Source organism: Cryptomeria japonica, chromosome 6 (genome assembly GCF_030272615.1).
Source record: "Cryptomeria japonica chromosome 6, Sugi_1.0, whole genome shotgun sequence".
Lineage (NCBI taxonomy): Eukaryota > Viridiplantae > Streptophyta > Pinopsida > Cupressales > Cupressaceae > Cryptomeria > Cryptomeria japonica.
In genome coordinates, this window is record NC_081410.1 from 655,450,813 (window position 1) to 655,473,227 (window position 22,415).

The 22,415-nt window shown below is 36.5% G+C and overlaps 1 protein-coding gene across 2 annotated transcripts; it reads left to right on the forward strand.

The window, feature by feature from the left end:
• The first annotated feature begins 9,080 nt into the window (after nt 1-9,080).
• Nucleotides 9,081-19,860, forward strand: LOC131033190 (binding partner of ACD11 1). Of its 2 annotated transcripts, XM_057964334.2 has the most exons (5): nt 9,081-9,322; nt 9,428-9,531; nt 9,655-9,730; nt 18,782-18,877; nt 19,008-19,860. In XM_057964334.2, the coding sequence occupies exons 1-5, from the start codon at nt 9,317-9,319 to the stop codon at nt 19,689-19,691; spliced, it is 966 nt and encodes a 321-aa protein (XP_057820317.2). In that variant the 5' UTR covers nt 9,081-9,316; the 3' UTR covers nt 19,692-19,860. The 2 variants fall into 2 exon arrangements, with proteins under 2 accessions (XP_057820317.2, XP_057820316.2); XM_057964333.2 differs by lacking the exon at nt 9,081-9,322 and having other exon boundaries at nt 9,416-9,531.
• The last annotated feature ends 2,555 nt before the right edge of the window (nt 19,861-22,415 follow it).

Genomic DNA, 22,415 nt, shown 5'->3' on the forward strand with positions numbered 1-22,415 from the left:
AGACAATATTTAGATTTTTGAAGTGTATTTATTAATAAAAAATGGCTTTGAGTAAAAAAAATATGGACCGTATATGGAAAAACTAATATTATACTTGTTATGTGTATGTATTAAATAATTTAGACAGTACAAGAAATAGTAGATTTTTGAACAAAATTTGAATTATGTATTAATAAATAGATAATTGTTTATAGCATAAAACTATAAATAGTATTCAATTACATTTTGTTTGGATAATTTTGAATAGATAGTAAAAATCATAGACTACCTTTGATCAAATTATTTGTCACAATATAAGTCATTAACAACAATAAAAATTAGGCAAAATAGAAGATATTGGGACAAAATTTCAATTCTTTACTAATAAGTGAAAAAATTATTATTGCACGATACTATAAACAATGTCACATTACATTTCATTCTAGCAACCTTAGATAGCCTAGATATGAACCTCAATTTTTCGTTGCTATAATTGTTCATCATAAAACAACTCTTTGACAAATTTATTAAATACATCAATTTTATAAAAAGTAGCATGATACTTTTTGATAGTTTCTTCAAAAGTTATAATGTTTGCACCTTGTATCCCATGAGCATAAGAGCTTATTAGTTTCAGTTATTAAACCTGTTCACTACATTGATTCGTTATTGATCTCCCCACATTTTCTATTTTAGTATTGTTTAGGTCAAGTGAGTCGATAGAAAGAAGTGAGCTTGTGATGGAGTCTTAAGACTCAACATCATTCAAGTCATTTGACTTAACTGGAACATTTTGAAGTTGTGGCCTTGATATGAATTTTTTTATATCAGTGTTGTCAATATCTACTATTTCTATTTCATTCTCATGATTTTCCATCCCTTAAATATAGATAATTTATTTGTACTATATCCTATGACAAATCAAAGTAATGGAAAGTGAATTAAAAAAATGTTATAGTGCGCAAGCATAAAATGAGGTTTTGAAAAATTGACTGATATGGTGTGATTGGTTGTTGCTCCTTTGTTGTGATGGACGACTCATTTGTTGCAATGTGTAATTCTACAATTTGTTGAAAGTAAATTTGTTTCTTGCAAAACATTGAATGTAATGTATGAATGCAAGAATGAATGTCATATTGAGAACTCTAGATGCAATCGAGTTGAAAACAAATGTAAGATATACATAAAAACTTACCTTTGTCTACTACTTCTCTATTACAATGGTTGACTCTGCTAGTATAATGTGTTATGTAGAGAATTGAAGATGAAATTATATTTAGAAAGTTGCAACTTTAAAATTCATTTATTTATTTTAAAATAAAAATTGTAAATTTATATACAAAGTTGCAACTATTATTTTGAGAGACGAAAACATTCATAAATTGAATATAGAAAAATGCAAAGCTACAACTATTATTTTGAGAGATAAAAACATTTGTAAATTGAAAATAAAAAGTTACAACTATTAAATTCATTCATTTATTTTTTAAAAATAGAAAGTTGCAACTTTTAAATTCATTGATTTAATTTAAATTTAAAAAACTACAAAGATATAAGAAGTTCCAACTATTAAAATTATTCACTTATTTTAATTTACTTTTTATTTTAAAATTTACAACTATTTACTTTAACATTATTTTAAAAGTTACAACTATTTCAATCACTTTCTATTTTATTCATTCATTTATTTTAATTTTTAAAAAATAAAAAGATGTAGAAAGTTGCAACTATTAAAAGTAGTTACTACACTTTTTATTTTAAAACTTGCAGCTATTTACTTATGATTATTTTTAAAATTGCAACTATTTCAATCATTCTCTATTTTATTCATTCATTTATTTTAGTTTTATATTATAGAAAGTTGTAAAAAGTTTTAAATCTCATTTTAGGAAAAAAAAGGAGGACTATTGTTAATTTATTTCATTATAATGAGATCTTTTTTTATATATATTTAAAAAATAGTTAAGAAATGGTATAAAATTATTTTCATGTTATAATGAGATCTTTTTATTAGAAATGTTGGTATTTTGAAAAAAATGAAAAAGATGGAGGACGGTTGATGTGAAGAATACATGCGAAGGATACATGCGAATTTAAATTGAAATAGCAAAGACACCGAAGGATACATGCGAAGATAGCAGAGACACGGAAGGAACCAGAATTTGAAGCAGCAAGCACAAATAAGAGGAAGAGGAAAGGAAGAGGTCTGGAAGCTACAACTGTAGATTACGAAAATCAATTGGGGAGGAATCTTAACACAGAATAAAAGCAAAATACAACCATCGATCAAGAAGATGACATTCTGATCAGACGTAAGAGCAGCAGACTTCTAAACACACCAGATCTGCTATAACAATCAGCGAAGACAGGAGATAAGCTTTCGAATAAGGAAGAACTGTTGTCCGCAGAAAGGCTTCGAATCGGACCCTTCAATCTCGCCCACAGGAAGCAGGAATTGGATGGCTCTGCTACTTCTCGACGGTCCGGTGTTGCGATTGTGCTGACTGGGTCCCTCTGACGACTTTTTCATTGGCGGCTTCAACTGCAGACTTCTCCTGAGGTGTTGACGTGGATATGGAGGAGGCCTCCCTCCTCCAACTGGTTTGAATTATCTTTTCCCTCTTTACTCTGCATTTATGTTTCCATAGCCGCTTAGTTGTCTTTTCTCTTGCCGCCCCCTCTTGGGCATACGTTTGCTCCGCCTTTAATGGAGGCAGAGACTAATGGAGATCCTCATTCCCAATCCTCGCCACCCTCCTCCCAATCCCCTCAGCAACCAAAATCATTCTGCGAGGCTGTAGGTGGAGGCTCGGGCTCCGTCCCAAAAGACGCCAGGTTCGTGGCTACTGCAAATGGCGATGGAGCGGGTCCACAAGGTAAGGACCCTGGTTTTAGCCACAAACCTTTCATCATCTCCCCAAATGAAGCCATGGCAAATGAAATTACCTTTGAAAAAAATAGGTTGAAAGATTCTGCCATTTTCTTTGCTTGTGTAGATGCTGATAAATGCCCTCCGCGGAAATTCATGGATGACTGGTTTTACAACTATTGGAACCTAAAATTAGGGCTTCGTTTTTCTTTCTGTAGAAAAATCCAAAAGGGGTTGTTCATCATATTTTTTAATTCACATGAAATGCAATCAAAGGTCTTAAATAAGTTATACTAGAATGTGGGTAAAATAGCATTTCATGCCCTAAGTTGGTCCCCTGAAGCTAATCCTGAAGAAATCTTGGCTCTTACAAGCCCTAGATGGGTAGTTCTTAAGAATATACCACCGTTTTTATGGAAGTTCATCCCTCAAATTGTTGAACCCCTCGGTAAGTTCATTCTCATGGATGAAAACCCACGTCTTATTCCCCATCTGGATGCCAGAGTGCTCATCTCCATTCTACCTGGGATTAACTTGCCCAATTCCCTTCAGCTCAATATTGCAGAGGACGTGTTCTCCTACCCACTAGAATTCTAGGAGGTCTAAACGCATGCTTCCTCTATAAATATGAGGGACATGTGAGGAAGAATTGCCCCATATTGAGAAAAAATACCTCTACCACGGATGCTTCTAAACCTAATCCCGCCTCCAACAGTCACTTTGTCCCGCCCGCTCAGCCCGCAGCGGACTCCACCCCTGCCTCTCACCCTGAACCTCGCATTCCCGTCTCGAACCCCCTGCTCCCTCCCTCTGTCGCAGCTCCACCTCTCCAACCTTCGGATGTCGCCTCCCCTGCCTTATCGGATGATGGATACCAAGTCGTGATGAATTCCAAAAAGCGCAGAAGGAAGAATGCGCAGCAATTAGTCCTGAATAAGGGTGGAGCTTCCTCTAAGCCTCCCTTCCTCAATTTGCCTCACACCCCCTCTAAGGTTAAAAGCATAATTAATAGTTTCGAATCCCCTCGTGGTTGCTCTGGCGGTATCGTTATTGGGGATGGCCCTGCTAACGTCTTTGAGAAGATCGAGGTCACCCTCTGTAACGATAGCGGTAGTTGTACCAATAGGGACTTGTCTGTTAACTCTACCATGGCTCAGGTCATCAGTGCTGGCACTAGTGTTGCTAGGAACTCTGCTTTTTGCTCCTCTAGCATGCTCCCCCCACAAGAGCCTTGCTCGGAGGCAATTGCCCTATCGACAGAAGTAGAAGAATCTTTCCCAGGAAGTATCTGTTTGGAGGAAGATGCGCCTGGAGATGACCTTGAAGTACAAACAGATGGCATCTCTAAGCCTACTAGGAGGGGAAGGCCCATGGGGTCTAAAAATAAAACTAACTCTGCTAAGAAAAAGGACAAGGGTTCCCCTGCTTGTGATAGCAGCCTCCTGGCTGCTGAAGGTCCATAACTACCCCATCTGGTTTACCATGAAATTTGTCTCATGGAATGTGAGAGGTCTGGAGGCTCCAGACAGGAAGAGGATTGTTAAACGTTTTCTGGATTCCCATAAAGATCTGGACTTCCTGATGCTCCAGGAACTAAAATCTGTTAATTTTATATTGGAAACCAATCTAAATGTCATTTGGAAAGACTCTATCAAGTTCTGCTCCAGCCATCTCAAGGGCAAGGGAGGTGTTGGCTTGCTCATTAGCCCCAGATGGGCAAATTATATCACCAATAATGGCTGCTCCCCTTGTAATAGGGTTGTTTGGGCCACAGTTAGTATTAATAATACCCTCCTTGGGATCTGTAACATCTATGCGTCTAATGACTATAACGAAAGAATTGCCCTTTGGGATTGGATTGCCTCCCTCCCCGACATACCTTGGATCATAGGGGGTGATTTTAACATGATAGAACATGGTGAGGACAAAATGGGAGGCACAACCTTTTGCTGGAAGGGTTCTGAAAAAGCCCATTGGGATAGGATGAAACATGTCAGAAATCTATTTGACCCCCTGCTTGGTAAGAAGGTTGAATCCAAGGGACTATGGAACACTTAGTGTAATTCCCAAATAGGTCCCAATAGAATCTATTGCAGGATCGACCGTCTTTACGCCAATAAAGACCTCCTTTCATTTACCCCTAATGCTTATGATAACCCTGTCATGGTATGCCCCTTTACTCTTTCTGATCATCACCCCATCTCCGCCCATATCAGATTAGCTGTCCCTCTCCCCACCAATAGGGTAGGGCCTAAGAAGTTCATTTTCAATACTAACCTCCTCCTAGATATGGATGTTCTCTCTGCCATTAGCATTACCAGACTGATCAATAAAAGTAACAAAGATCTCACGTCACAAATTGACAGATGGAACTTTAATATTAACTCTTGGCAAAAACTCCTGCAAACTATCGGTCAAAAAAGGGCCAAAGACTATAGGCATGAGGAAAGCATCCTCAACAACAACCTCTCATGGATGGAAAGTGAAGTCCAGTTTGACCCCTCCAACCCTAAACTTGCTGCTAATGTGGCCAGGGCAAGGGATGCTCTAAGACGACACCAGCAAACCAAGATCAAGGGGGCCATGATTAGGGCCCGCACCCACTGGATGCAGTTTGGTGACAAAGGCTCCAAGTTTTTCTTCAACCTTCTTAGGCAAAAACATAGCCGGGAAACAATTGATAGAATCATCATTGATAATGATGAGATCTCTGACCTTGATAAGATTAAAGAGGCCTTTGCTCTCTTCTACCAAAAACTATTCACCTCTGAGGAGTCTGAGGCAGATAAGACCCTTAGAATCAAGTTTCAAGCCATCATCCCCAGAAGGATCACTGAGGAAGATGCCTACCTCCTGAAGCGACATTTCTCCCTTAATGAAATCCAATGTGCCATTAATTCCCTCCATGACGATAAAGCCCCGGGGCCTGACGGGCTCCCTATTGAATTTTACAAAGCTAATAGTGACTGGATCTGCTCTGACCTACTGGACGTTTACAATGAGGCTGTCCTTAAAGGCTCTCTTGGAGGTTCTATCAACAAGGGAATTATCAAGCTCATACCCAAGGATGGGGATAAGGCCCTCATCAAAAATTGGAGGCCCATTACTCTCCTCAATGTCTCCTATAAAATCTTGGCTAAAATGCTTGCTATGAGGCTGGAAAAAATCCTTCCTAGGTTCATATGCTCTACGCAGACCGGGTTCATTAAAGGTCGTTATATTTTGGAAAACCTTATCACCAGTTGGGAAGCTATGGACCGGGCTAAGGTTTCTGAGCAAGATGCTGCTATGTTTCTCCTAGACTTCAAAAAAGCCTATGATAGGGTGGAATGGGGGTTTATTCTCCTGATGCTTGAATCCTTTGGTTTTCTTAGGGAATTTTGTTCCTATGTTAGAGTCCTTCTACAGGATGCTTCTGTGTAGATAGATGTTAATGGCTCCCTCTCACCTCCTATTTTGCTTTCTCGCTCCATTCGTCAGGGGTGCCCTCTAGCCCCTGCCCTATTCGTCATTGCCTTAGATGCGTTATACTATCTTCTTAGAGATAGCTTGCTCTCCCCCAAAGTAATCGGAGTTAGGCTCCCTGATGACAATGAACTTATCAACATTCAATTTGCTGATGACACAGCCCTCTTTGTGGAACTTACCAAAACTAACATAGATCACCTTAATCATAAACTCCACCTATTTGGCTCTATCTCGGGAGCCCGGATATCTAAGGCCAAGTCAACATTCCTTAGTTGGAAGGAGCACCCCCCGGACTAGTTTGAGAACTTTGAGTATCAATGGGGTGGCCCATCCAAGATTGTTTGATACCTTGGTGCCCCTTTTCTGTATCCCCCTCCCTGAAGGATATGTGGCTTTGGGTTAAAGAGAAAATTGACAAGAAATTGAATAAATGGAACAATAGATTCCTCTCCCTAGCTAGTAGAGTTCAGGTTTGCCAAAAAATCCTCTCATCTTATAATATTTACTATTCCTCTACTTGGATGTTTAGCAATTACCAGATCCTCGATATTCAAAAGGCTATTAGACAGTTTCTCTGGTCGGATGGTAAAGGCAATAGGAAATTGCATGTTGTTAATTGGAAGTGGTGTCACACTAAGAAAACTCTTGGTGGCCTTGGGTTAAAAGATCTTAGGACCCAAGGTATTGCTCTTGTGGCTAAGTGGATCTTCCATGCCTTGGAAGGGCAGGAGCCCTGGAAAGTTTTAATCAGAAGCAACATTGAGAGGGTTGTTCCGAAGAAGGCCAACACCTGGAAAGGGTTACCTTTTGTTGATCTTGTGGCTGGTAATTTCCCTCTCTCTGTCCAAGGCTCCTGTGTGTTTAGGTCTATCTGGAAGGCCTGGGAACATGTTAGAGGATTTTTAGGAAACACTAGTGCCAGTAGTGGTGATCTTATCCATGGTGAGAGGTCTATTTGGTGGAACCTTCAACATGCGGGCAAGCCTCTGGCTCTCACACAGGGGTGCTCGGCTAGGGCCTGGGCCAGCAAAGGCATTAAGCTCTTCATTGATCTTCTGGAGCATGGGAATATCCCTTCTTGGGAAGATCTCAACTTGAAATTCAACCTTCCTACCTCTCAAAAAAGAACCTGCCACTTGATTAAGTGGGCTTGTGCGGATCTTGGTTTACCTAAGGAGTGTTGTGTGGACTCACATAGTTTCCTTTCCTTTGAATGGTCTGATGGTATTCTTTTGTCTAAAATTAAGGCACAAAATATATATGCTAAGTTGAACTCTGATTCCTCTATTATCATTCATGCTAATATGTTATGGTACTCTTACCTCTTTGATCTACAGTGGCAGAAAATCTTTAGCAGGCTTTGGAAAAGTCCGATTGAGCCCAAACTCAAGTGCTTTAAATGGTTGTTGTTGCTGAATAGGCTCCCTTTAAAAAGGAGCTATGATGCTTTTGATCTTTGTTCTATCTGTAAACTACCTGATACTGGCAGGCATATCTTCTTTGACTGCTCCATTGCTAAGGAGATTTGGTTAATGTTTGGTTTTTCTATCCCTAACCTTATAAACACGATGGAAGTTGTCTCTGGTTATATTCATGGCTTAAAAAAAGATGCTAATATTTTCTGGTTTATTCTATCTATTAATATCCTCTGCTATATATGGAAGATTAGGAATGCTGAGAGGTTCGAAGCTCAAACCAGGGCCCTTACTGAATCTTTCCGAAGACGCACTTTTTTTAACATTGCTATGCAGGTTACTCTTACCATGAACATTGAAAGGAATAAGCTGCTGAGATTCCTGAAAGACAGGCACACAACTATGTTCATTTATGAAATGAAAGATGGGTATGAATGGAGACGCAACATGGACAACCTCTCATCCTTCGAGGAGGCGCTCAAGAGGCTGAACAATGAAGTTAGAGCTAACAGGAAGCCCTCCTACGACCAGGTTGAAATGCTATCTCATACCCTGAGCCATAGGAACATTGTCTAGATGGAAGGACCGCAGGGGTGGACGACTTGGATTGAAGCCATTGATGGCATCCTATCCTAGTTGGCATCCAGTCTCTCTTGTATTTCGGTTTTTTTTTGGGTCATGCACTATGGCGCGATCTCAAACTCTCACTCTAGTTTAGCTTTTGGTTCTGCTGTCATGTGGCGATGACAGCTATCTTTTTGTACTGTTCTCCCTCGATTTTTAATACAAAAAAAAAATGTTGGTATTTTTATATTATAATGATTAGAAATAAAAAATAGATGAGCATCAATTTAAATCACATAAAGGTTTTATTGACTAACATTCTTCAATCTATGTGAATATAATACACTAATACATTTTTGACGTAATAATATCATTTATTAAAAAACATAATAAATAAATAAAAATTATATGAAAATAAAATTGCATAATAAAAAGTTAAAATAAATAAAATTATAAGATTCCATACCTTGCGTCACAAAAACAAATATAAAAAATATGAAAAAAAAATACATTAGAAAATATCACAAAAAATTATACATTAAAAAATGTAATTAAACTATTTAAATTCTATCATTTCATAAAATAAAATATTTGCTTTAAAAAAAACTAATAAATTAAATAAATATTCCTAAAAGAAACTAATAATTGCATATTTTTAAATAAATACCATTTCCCATAAAATGTCAAATTTCTCTCTAATAAAATTTCACTCCGACCACAAAATTATGATTATGTCCATTGCGACTGTAGTTAACAATACCTTTGTCCAGAAGTTTTGCATTCCTATTACGCGAAGACCACGAGCAGAAGAAAACAATTCGTAAAATTGAAAAAAAAATTAAAAATTAAAATAAAATCTCATCAATATAAAATGTACTTTGGCATAATCATACTCTAATTTTCTTCTTTGCAATCGAGAGGGCGTCGGCTTGACTCCGCGAAGAATATAGAGAATCAAAGATCCCTTCAAAAACTGCGCCTGGGCAGCGCTAAATTCATTTGATTTCAGTTTCCTGCTGAAATGACGGTAAACCCATTTTTTCAATAAAAGATTTTGGTAGAGAAATGGTTCAGATCTATGCTTAACTAATTTTTTTTTTCATTTTTTTGGTTCTCTGTTATGTTATTGCAGACAAATACTGTGAGAGTCTCCAATGTGTCAATCAGGGCAACCAAACGGGACATCCAGGATTTCTTCTCCTTCTCCGGAGACATAGATCGTATCCAGCTGCAAAAGTAACTTCATTTTTTCTTTCTGTTTTCCCACTTTTGTGTTTTCATATTCTCGCCGTCGGTGTTTTTTAAATTTTTACTGTATTTTGAAAATTGTCTTTTTAATTTTTTTGTGGTTTATGGCAGTGATGGTGAACATTCTCAAGTGGCCTTCGTTACCTTCAAGGACCCTCAGGCTCTGGACACTGCATTACTTTTATCGGTATGGATTTACACGGCCTTAAATGAACTTCAGAATATTTATGGTTTTTGTCAATGAATTTCTGTGTGATATTGTTGGCTTTACCAAGTTTGAATTTTTAAACGAGTTTAAATGGACAATCGGGTGTATGTGTGGTATGTTATGAATATTTCCTCTGGTACAGGTTTTTTCAAAGCCTTGAGTGGACAATTAGGGTATTTAGGGAATTCTATCGATGACTTTTATGTGAGATTTTAGTGTTCCATGGGTATTTAGGGAATCCTTCAATGGGTTTTTAATGACCTTAAATGGTTAATTAGGATATTTAGGGGTTTTGGCAATAGAACCTTATGGGGAATTAAGGTATTTAGGGACTTGTTATGGTTTTCAAGTGTTCCATGGGGATGCATCCCTTAGATGTAATAGATACCTTGGACTTGTGGATGAGGAGGGGGCATTTGAAATTTTAGAGGGAGATATTTCCTAAAAAGAGGGGCATATGTGGACAGCACCCTTTTTTGGTCTTTTTGTAGACTTCCTAGCATCTTTAGTCTGTCCCCCATCTTGGAGACTTTAGGGCTTCACCCACTTCAAAAGCATAAAAATAGCAAAAAAATTAAAAAATCTGAAATAAATAAAAATTCTAAGCCCAATTTTTTTTGAAGGACATACCCATTATTCTTAATGAAGAGGAAAATTTAAGAAGATGAAAACAGAGAAGATAAGTATTTTTGGAGATACCAATTGGATGATGTCTCTAAATTTCAAGCTTGTTGTTTAGTGTACCTATGTACTATGTATGATGCAACATTTTTTAGATCATCTCTCAAATAAATCATTTTTCATATCATGTCTATCATTATTGGTCTATTAGATAGATTATGGAATCAATGAATTTTTTTTTGACATGCAAGTGAGGGAAGTGCGCCCCCCTTCCTTTGTAACATTTTTTTTAATAAAAAATGGATATATGGTTTAGATTCAAATCCTTGCCTTGACTAGGCTCATAACAAGCTATAGTACATCTATATGGAATAAAAAGCTAAATGTTGGACTATCAAATGACCACAACAAGCTAATCCCCGTTTATGAAGCAAAACATGGGAAACATTCAACAACACTTCAAAATAAATTGAACGATGAATTGATCACTCGTGACATGTTGATCTTGAAAGACATGGCCACTATCGTTGCTCGATGCCCCACCTTCATTGATCTTGAGCTTGGACTTTCCAACACTCACCACCTCATCAACAATAATGTAGTTCTTCGTGCCTTGGCTACTTGCTCTCAATCTTGCTGAGGAGGAGAAAGGAAGGGTTTTCTAAGAGCAAAGAAAATAAATTCTCTTAGCTCCCCCTTCACCTCTTCTTTAGTGGCTAGAGTTTGAATTTTTTTTGTCTTGCTTCACTAAAACAAAAAACCTCAACTCCAACTCATAAAAGGAGGTATTTCAAATTCGATATCAAAACTTGGTCCTTGTGATAGGCAAAGACAGTAATAGCTTTTGCCCTGCATGCTTGAGCACAACAACTAAGCCCCCATGAAACTTGATTCTCGCAAAGCAAGCGACCATCTTTCTTATTATCAATTTCTCATTAAATGAGGACAAGTTGGTATTGGTTTGAAAGAGCTTGACTTTGACAAATCTCGTAGTTTGAGTGATGAGTTTGGGATGGACTGTGGGGATGAATGATGATACGAGGCATTGGGTCATTAGCCAATTGTATTTGGATTTCGAATGTACTCATCAATTTGAATATTATATGAATATATCTATATTCAATAGATTCATTGCATAGTGCGATATGTTTGAGTATTTCTAAGTTTTATATGTTATTTCTTGTACATTTTTATAACTATTTTTTTCTCTACTATACAAATTTGCACCGCTGTCTCATTGCCATCCTTAAACTTATGCCCTTGGTCCCCTTGTCCTTTAGATCTATCACCACTCCCCCCATATTGAGATACTGTGGAACAAGTAGCATTATATTTACATGATGATGGCTTGAAAAATTTAAAGTAAACATGGAATTCAATTACATGGGTTTAGAATGAGAAAAATTTGACAAATTAAAAGGTGATAAAAAATTCATAAAATCATAGAAAATGCAAATATTATTTCATGACAATTGAAAATCATAGAAAATGCAAATAGAAAAGTTGTGGTTTCTTCAATTACTTGAGTTTAGATTGTGTTTTTTTAGATTGTGCATGGTTATTTCAAAGTTTGAGTTGGTTTTGAGTGACTATTGACTGGTATTTAAATGAACCAAGCATGTGAGTGGGAACCAATAGGGGAAGATTGTTGACCTCTAGGTACTCATAGTTAAACGTGGGTTTTTCTTGGCTCTTGCTACTATGAAAATATTTGTGTGTTTTGAAGCAGAGGTGGAAATATGTTCACTTAGCCTTAAATCCTAGTTGTCATAACCTACTCCACTTCAAACTACCACACGGGAACACTCAAGTGGTTGCATAGGTTGGAGGTAGTTACAGATCTTTATATCGAATAGAAATGCACAAATCACTAATGCATTCAACTAGACAAATCCTCTCTAGTGATTTTTCTTAGATGAGATTGAAGATGCTGGTAGTTACAATACTACTAGAGGAGCATGGAGTGATATACAAACTTTGCTCTAATGAGGATAAAGTTGCCTATTACTTGTCTTTCCAACTATTGCACAATAGGAGAGAGGTGCTTGTAGAGAATATTGGTGAGCAAGTGAACAAGAGCTTGGTGACACTTGATTATCTTGCAACAAAGCCCCGAGCTACAATAGTACTTCTTCAATGGAGTATATAGTGCATGCACAAGAGTGAAAAAATATCATTATTGTTGGGAAGGAAATTTTGTAGATGTTCATGTGCAAGATTGCCATATTCAAGTTGTGTTGGAATGATATCAAGAACTTGTAGGGAGGTGTGAAGGAATATACAATCGCTAAACAAGTCATTCAAAGAAAAAATTTTCATGTAGAAACCAACAATGACTGATGTATAGGTGATCACAAATTGAGCAAATAGAAAGAATGGTTAAAGCAATGTACAAAGCTAAGTTCTTGTAAATAGTTTGAGTCATAACCAACAATGTAGGTCCCAAAAGTCATTTATTTTTGTGCATCAAAGAATGCATGGAGGTGTAGGCACTATCTTGAGAGACTCTAATGGATTCAAAGTATTCAAATAACACTGAGATACAAAGTTGAGGACAACACAACGTTCTCAAAGGTTGGGAATTGTGTGGATTCGAGGTGGGAGAAAAACGTTTTCAAAGTGCTTGGCCTTTGATGATACTCTTGAATGATGTGCTTAGTTCACCTAGAGGTGGCGATGAACATGTTTGAGGTATCCAAGAAATGAACCAATTTTGTTGTATGTAGCAATTTCATGGACCTTTAAGCGGCACTCGGTGAAAATGAATCATTGGGAAGTTTGTAATCAAGAGAAAGGGCTTCTTAAAACTTGAGAGATCCAAAAGGTTGAGTGGTGGATTGAAAGCTTCAACCTCTCCCAAGCAGCGCCATCAATTATTTTTGGATTGCAGCATAAGATGGTAGTTGGAGGAAGAGGAAAAGGTATTATGTGTGATAGTCCCACATTCCTTGAGCAGTTCAAAAGATATAGTATAAAATAATCCTTTGTTGGTAAATAACATGACTTAAGTAAGAGTTGTTTTATATTTCATTGGTGATTTATTGTTTTGCGGTTTCACTTGGTAATTTACCAACTATTGACAACCTTTCATAGTTGTTAGATTCTTGTTGCTGTCAACAAGTGGTATAGGAACACTAGTAAGTTAATTTTGAAGGCATGCTCCAAACTTAAAGTTTATGAATTATTGATGTAATTGATAAGTGATTTATCAAATAAACCCATAAACAAAGTCAAATTTTGTTATCTTGAGATCATCTTTGCTGCTTTGCATCATCATTACCACCAGTTACAATAATACAAATTGAAGAAACTACATCACATGACTAATGAAGTTGAAGAAGTTTATGATACCAACTTCAGGCATGTTGATACGAGAAATTGGTCAAAGGAGATGTTGGAAAGAAATGCCTAAGATCCTCTCATCTATTTGGATTAGTCGCCACAATCAGATTTTTCAAGTACCATCATGTTTTCAAACATGGTTTTGTAATGCACAAAACATTACCATCCCAAAACATGCAATATCAAGAATTAGAGTTGATGTTAGCCTAGAAGACTTGGTGTACACATTCAACATCGTTTGACAATAATTGTTGGTTTATCAACAAAACCTGGGTCATGATGCAGAAGAACTAGTCTATAAGATTGATCTATCTAGATGTGTTGAATTCAAAGAAGAATATAAACAAACCGTCATGCTCTTGAGCTGGATCACTGGAGAGCCAGATTAAAGTTTCTTCATGTCATGGAATAGTGTCTTTTCACTGACATTCATCAACTGATGGTGAATGGAGTCACTAATTAGTGTGCTTGTCTGAAACTCCTAGAAAACCAGCTTCTCATATCAACATGCCCAATATTGATATCATGAACTTTTTCAACTTTGCTGTTCATGTGATATGTCTTCTCCTTCAATTTTTATTTCATCGTAACTGTTGACATTTTAATGCAAAGCAAAAAGATGATCTCGGGATAGTAAATTTTTGGCACTATTTTAATATGATACTTGTCATTTACATTAATATTTCAATAAGCTCAACATTTATGACTTGCCTTCAAAATTAATTTAGTAGCGGTCCTTTGACTGCAACAAGAATCTGATCACCAGAAAAGGCTGCTAATTATAAGTTACCAAGTGATTGCCACTGGATGATAAATGATAAATCCCGGATGAACTACTGCCTCCACAAAGCACTAAAGGCTGTTACAGGTTGGTGACTGTGCAAGGAGTCTATAGATCATGTATTAACTAAGACACTTTATTTTAATTTATATCCTTTGAACATTATGGGTGTGTGGGACAAACAGACATACTATATGTGCCTCCTCCTCCATCTTCTTCTGTCACCACCCAAGAACGATTGATGGTGCAGCATGAAGATGTTGAAGCTTTCGATCCACTGCTCAGCCTTTTTGACCTCTAGAGTTTTGAGAAGGCCTCTGTCTTGAGTTCAAACTTACCAAATATTCATTTTCACCCAATGTGGCCCAAAGACTAAAGAGTTTCCTGCATAGAACAATCTTGGCTCACTTCTTTGATACCTCAAACAATTTTACCACTACCTCTGGATGATTTGACGATGTCATTTGGGGTTATTATCGTAGGCTAAGCACTTTGAAGGCCTTTTGTTTAGGCATTGAATTCATGTAGCTGCCACCCTTTGAGAAGGTTGTGTCAACTTCAACTTTGTGTTGATTTGAGTCTTGCTCATGGCTCCATGCATTTGTAGGTGCATGTAAAAGCAAATGGTGATTGGGATCCGTCTCTGTTGGTTACAGCTCAGAATAACTATGAGTACTTAGCTTTGCCCATCACTTCAACCATTCTTTCTATTTGCTCAGTTCACCATTGCTTGCACCTCAGTTGCTACTGATTTCTGCATGCAAACAATTTCTTCAAATGCTTTATTTGGTAACGATATATTCCTTCATGGCTGCCTAGAATTTCATGACCTCATTCTAATGCAGCTGGAATATGGCAGTCCTGCTTTTGATCTGCAGAATTTTCCTTCCCAGCAGCTATGATATTCTAATTCTTTCATCCCCGTGCAGTCATTATGCACAGTGGGATTTGACATTAGCACAAGCTGAGCTTATAAATGTTGCTGTAGGACATGGGTGCATGTCATGTTTCAAGAAGCAATGGCCTAGGTTTCAGGAATGCCACTGTGTTTCTCTTTGAGTGGTGCTTCATGACATTGTGGTTAGGTCTAGCTTTTAAACTATGTCTGTAGTGATGAGGTTCTTTTGGATTTGTTTGTTCTACTGTGAAGTGTGGGTTATTGTTAAAGCCACTTATTCAGTTATTTGAATACATGAAGTGCTCCTCAGCAGATGCATCTGATTCTGAACCCAGGTTGAATAGTAATATTTCTGGAATGTCAGAACTATCACAGCCTTACTTGTTACATAGTTTCTCATCATCTTTGTTGATAGTTTTCTTAATTGAAATTAATCTTAATATAAGATTAAGGCACATTCCACAGAAGTTGATGTTGGAAATTTTGGACTCAGTTGAGACGGTTAGAAAGATTCCTAGTTTCCAAGTTTTTTGGCATTTTGGGAGTGGATAGGCTGATAACAGGAGCTGGGTTCTGTAACAAGTTCTTGATAATGGACATACAAGTGGGATAAACTAGTGGGTTTCCTGATGTAAACCTCTTGAGGCTCTGTAGTATATGTATTGTAACTATTGTTCATTTGGGAATAGAGCATCATATGAGTAGTAGTACGTATGTATGATATAGCCATATGTTGAAACTATAATCATTATTAATCCCATAAATTATAAATATGTATTATAGCTCTAGCTGTCTGTATAATATGGTGGCCGTGATTGGGTGCCTAATTATTGCCCAGGGGTCACTTGCTGATTGTGGGATTCATAATAAATAAACTTAATAATAGACAACAATCACAATGAGAAGACAATTGTCCAATTGAACTGGAAATAAATAGGGAGCAAATACTGTAACAGAAATGACCAGGGAGCAAATAAAATAACAGATTGCATAAGAACAGAGAGCAGATGATGTAGAAAAAAATTGAATCCCATCCATAAAATGCCCTTTCTGGTATGCTCTAGGAGATGTATATGGAAATTTATTGTAGAGAAGAAGTAATATATCGCAAGAATTCAGTGTCACTGAATACATCTCGTTCGAGGATGACAGATATCTTCAATGACATAATATGTAGCAACCAATCTGTTGGCTGTGCATCTCCTGAAATTGTTGGTGTTGACACTACAAGGGAACAAGAATGAGTTTTCTTTTCAGTTTATTATGTGTAGATGTTAAACCAAATTTATATATCCATCATGTTCATAATGGTTTCAAACCTGTGAATAAGTCATATTGCTCTGTGAACACTGCCCCTTGTAAGTTGAGTCCTGTGTATTTTAAGCAGTTGAGAATGAACTTAATTGTTTATAGCAAATACTAATAGGTCTGGACCTTAAAAGAAGAGTGGAGGGTTACTGCTAGAAGACACACACCAATTCTCTTATCAACATAAACTCATTTATACAGATTTTGATATCAGATAAAAAGTGCTGCATCTGCAATCCTGAGATAATATGAGCACTTAGTGAAACCTCAATAACCTTTGAGGGATAACATAAATCATTGGTCTTGGTTTGTACTGAGGTTACATGGGTGCATCAGCAAACGGTGAGCCACATACAGGTACACAGCCCCTGGTGCAAACTCCCAAAACCATGGTACATGGGTACAAGTGTACAAAACTTGGGTATGCTATATAATATAAAAACCAAATCAGTGAATCACTAAACATAAAACATAATAAATAAGATCATGAACATTGAATTCACAGCATGAGATAAGCATGAAACTTAGTAAAGTTCAATTAAAAAAATTTGTAGTCAGGATTTGTAGCATCTAAATTAGAGAGATCTTTATCCATCTCATCATCATGCAGCAATAAGGTGGATAATCTGGATTCTAAACTCATTTTTATCCCTGCTGTAATGCTGCTAAAGGAGATGTAAATGTGGGAGTTAAGAGAGTAAAATTATAAATAATGGTTCTACTTTTAATGTTTTTTAAATGCATTGACCTTGTTTTGGGGTTTTCCTAAAGATGTTTGAAGGGTGTAGGCAATAAATTAAGGCGCGCCTGTTGCAACGGGTTAAGTTTGCGTTTGCACCCACACCCACATCCATGCAGTGTGGGTGTGCCCTAACAAGGGTTGGGTATGCACATTTGGACAATCCTACACCCTATAAAGGGTTGCAAATGCACATTTGGACAATCGTTTTGGGGTTTTCTAAAGATTTTTGAAGGCTGTAGGCAAAATATTAAGGGGCACTAGTTGCATAATGGGTTAAGTCTGCATTTGCACCCACACTTACAACTACACAGTGTCAGTGTGCCCTAAAAAGAGTTTGGTATGTGCATTTAGATGATGCACACTCTAAAAAGGGTTGAATATGCACACTTGGACAACTCTGGTTTGTCCTTTTTGAAGTGACAGTTATCTCTTTATAGATGCGCAAACAAGATTGGTTTCTAGTTCATCAATAATTACTACAGATTCCAAAATACGAGATAAAGTAGCTTTGGATCCACATAAACCTACATCTGATATATATTTTGCTGATAATCGGTACTTGCATTGTTTTTATGCCTATGGTGATGGTCTGTGTGGGGCCCGTTCACTGCTTCCTTCCATGCCATGTTTGACTGAAAACTTTAATTGTTTCACTTTTATATTGTTGTTTAGGTACTCTTCCTGTGCAATTTCTTAATTTTTTCAGGTATCTTCTCATGTATAGTTTTGATTGATTGTCTTTTGCCATTTCCTGAAAAATTACCAATTGGCTAAAAGTAGGAGCAAAGTTATAGCTGCATAAATATTGGATGCCAGACTTCCTATTTGACATTCTTACAGCTCTAGCAGTATTTTTTAGTCTATATGAAACTTTTGTGGATTATCAAAATTTATTTATAGCAACATAATTTTAATAGATAGTTGTGCCTTTAAAGTTGGCTAATATTGCTTTGATAAAAAAAAATTCAATTTGGAATTCTTACAAAGACCTTACTGAATACTAATTTGCCATGAGCCTTTATTGGGATCTCGGTGTAATTTTGTTAAAAGGTGCATTTTTGTGGTTAATCTTCTTGAAGTCCTAATAGAATCATTTTAGTGTTTTAAGGCTTAAGCCAGTTTAAATAAATTCTTAAAATTATTCCTAACAGAATGATTGGGAAAAATGTGTAACTGCATAGTTGATAAGAATAATTCAATTATTACGACTTATTTTAAACATTTTCCTTGATAATTGTTCTCTTTCTAAATTTTTATGTATAATTTGTACTTTGTGGTTTATATTTCTGTGATAGATGGGGATTTTTCTAACTGACAGAGAAATGTGTATCAATTTAGGGAGCAACAATTGTAGATCAGTCTGTTAACATCTCGCCTGTTGAACATTACTCGCCACTTGCAGAGGGTTATGATAATCAACCTCCACCTTATGTGGTAGGTTCTCTCAGAAAGCTACAAATGTTTCAATGCAAAAATGCTCAAGATTCTATTATCCCTTTTACTGATTTTTTCTTTAGTAGATTGTATTGAAGTTTGCTTTTGCATGCTTGATATGTGTTTGTAGCCAAGGGAAGGAACTCCTGTGACTGGAGGTGGTGGTGCTGTGAATAAGGCTCAGGATGTTGTGACAACCATGCTTGCAAAAGGGTTTGTTCTTGGAAAGGATGCTATGGGCAAAGCCAAGTCATTTGATGACAAGCATCGTTTGACAGCAAATGCATCTGCTAAGGTAACATCATTGGACAAGAAAATTGGTTTCACTGAAAAGATCAGTGCTGGCTCTGCTGTTGTAAATGAGAAAGTAAGATCAGTGGATCAAAAATTTCAAGTATCAGAGAAAACAAAATCAGCGTTTGCAGCAGCAGAACAGAAGGTTAATAGTGCAGGTTCTGCTCTTATGAAGAACAAGTTTGTCTTCACTGGAGCATCATGGGTGACTGGTGCATTCAACAGGGTTGCAAAAGCTGCTGAGGATGTTGGTACTAAAACTAAAGAGAAGGTTCAGATGGTTGAAGGACAAAAGAATGATCAAAATCCTGCATCAAGGGGAGATCTATCCCATGATTTTGCACAAGTTCATCTAAACGAACCTGCAAATGCATATGAGCCACTTAGCTCAGCTAAAAACTCAGCAAATTTTTCCAGCTTACCCCGGTATGATAGTGGTTCATTTTCTTCTCACAATACTTCTACACAGGCATCTGGGGAACCAACTAAACCACCACCTGCGCAGGGCCTGATTCTCTAGTCAGTGATGATGGACATATGTATCTACTGTATCTTTTGAAATTATTGAGTTGGGTTTTGTCACTTGAAGCTAGGTAAATTTGCTGTACTGTAGATAATTTGAACTTTGAACCTTTGATACCATGGTCATTATGTTTTTATTGATTGGCAATCCTGCATTGTTTATTCCAGTTTACTGTTCAAAATTTTTCAATGATTTAGCGTCAGCCACCAATGTTTCGTAATTTCCTATGAAATGAACAACCTGAAGCTATATTTAGTGTAATAATGATATTGATAGTGTTTAATTCGAAGGCACAATATTGCACTGGAATGTAAAAGCACATATTTTGGTATTATTGGCTTATGAAAAAAATCTAAATTCTCATCCACTTATGTTTCAGAACTTCCTACAAAATGGATAACCTGAGGCTAGATTTAGTGTAATATTGATTTTGAGAGTTTAAATCTGATGGCATAATATTGTAAGAGCATATATTTTGATATTACTGGTTTATGAAAATCTAATTCTTATTATCAAAACAGCAGTTTCTTTGTACATTTTTTTTATGTTCCAAGGAAAACAGTATCTACAGGAATTTAAAAGCACATATTATGATTTTGATTGTTGAAAAGAATCCAATTTTTTATTATCAAAGCAGCTTCTTTGTACATCTGTTTTTCCCATATTAGAAGGAAAATAGTGTAGAATTAGTGTGAGAATACCTTAACTGGGTCCCTCTTCAAATTATTTTTCATATATGATAGTGTAGTGTAGATCATGTTTCTGATAATATATGCTGATATGAGTATAACAGTAACGTTGCTATCTGCTCAACTTTCTTTGACTTACTTGTCTGGATTAATAACTAAGAGAAGCAAGTAGAGCTGACTTAGCAAGCCAGACTTGACTCTGATTACCAGCTTTTTGACAGTTGTTTGTGAGAATTTTTCAGAATGTGAAAGGGCCATTTAAGTCTTTTGCCTCAAAATTTCCTGTGAAGCAGACCTGGATCCTTAGCAACTCTTTTTCTTCAGGCTTTTAGTAGGGAGAAGCCATTTCAATGGATTTGTTGTTCCTTGTATTGTTTATGATAGTGATGTGGGTATCTAATCATTACTGTGAAGCTGACACGAAAAAGAAATTTGGGAGTTGTATTGCCGTTTTCTTATGCATTTTTAATTTTTTTGGCCCCTTGACATGTTTACTTTTGTGATGTCTTGCTTGGTTCTAAGAACTTGTTTTGCAAGTTAAGTTCGTTAACTTTGATATGGATAGATTAATGTGAATCAGCTCTGTGTTTCTTATAAACGTTATCATGTAAGGCTAGATCTGTAAAACTTGTTTGACTATCTATTGGAAGTTGGTTACTAAGACCCATAGTGGATGTGAAATGGATAGAGACTAGAGCGTAAAGAGGTGCAATGGTTGGATAACATAGTATTAGCACTCTAGATATTTTTTCTGTAAAGGTTATATGATCACATGGAAGAATTGTTACACTCCTTTTGAAAAAGAGTTATGTTATTAGTTATCATACAAATGTTTACATTAGATGGCAGAATAAGTTGTTTTACGCTGCGAGACATAATATAATAGTTGTTATGTTGGTTGTACTTGTATACATTAGTGGGAAATGAAGGTATGTTATGGGTATTCTGTGGCAGGAACTCTTGCAATTATGTTTTAAGAAGTACAACATTATATTTAGAGATTATATAAAATGTCTGACATGCTGATCGTTGCAATGCATTTAATCTCAACCACCAGTCTGATTGTTGAAGAGCTAGTTTAGTATCTCAAAATCACCAGTGATTATTTAAGAGCCATTTCCATTATATGTCACCTTACTAGTTGGTTTGAGCTTCAACTTGCCCATGGACAGAGAATGCTTCAATTTCGTTGGAAATTGGCTAGACTGCTTGGCAATGGATTACATGATCAAAATCAAAATTAAAATCAAATTGAGATTGCCAGTAGCGATTGATATTGAATTTGCCAAGATGGTAGATTAAGTGAACCATGTTGTGAGCTCAGGGATCATCCCTAGTAGTTGGGGTTAGTACCCCATAGTTGGGGTAGTGTTGTGACGTAATCACACATCGTTCCATTGCCAATGGGGACCCCTTTTTTTGTTTTTTTGCTTTTAGTTCAGGATTTTGGTCTCTGATCTCTAAGTCTTAGAAATGAGTCAAGTTTTGTGAAATTTTAAGGAGTCTTTAGAGTCAGAAAATCAAGCAATGGTCGAAAGAATGTTTTAATGCTACGGATGGTCTCAAATAGGTCAAAGGAGTTAAATTGCAATTTCTTGGGGCAATTTTGACAACTTGCTTTTGTAAGGAAATTTGCTTTTTGCATTTTTCTAAATTTACAAAGTTTTGTTTTTGGCATTTTGGGGCCAATTCGGAAACTTTTTTTTTTGGCTTGTATTTTTTTTTAAAATAGAATTTTTTTTTAAAGTTGCTTTTTGCTTTTTTCAAGGTTTTGGATGGTTTCAGGTTTAGAAGATGTGTCAAGTCAAGAGAATTCATCTAGAACAAACCAAGTATGAAATAACTTTCAAATCCATAGGATAATTTCTAAAAAGCTAATTGAAGATCACAAAAAATTGACTAAGTTTCCTTGGAAAAAATTCTTTGTTTCTTTGGAAAAAACATTTATTCTTTCTTTGGAAAAAAATTCTTGTTTCCATGGAAAACTTTCTTGAGCACATGCAAAGTCCGCCCAAGAAGGGGTAATAAAGGT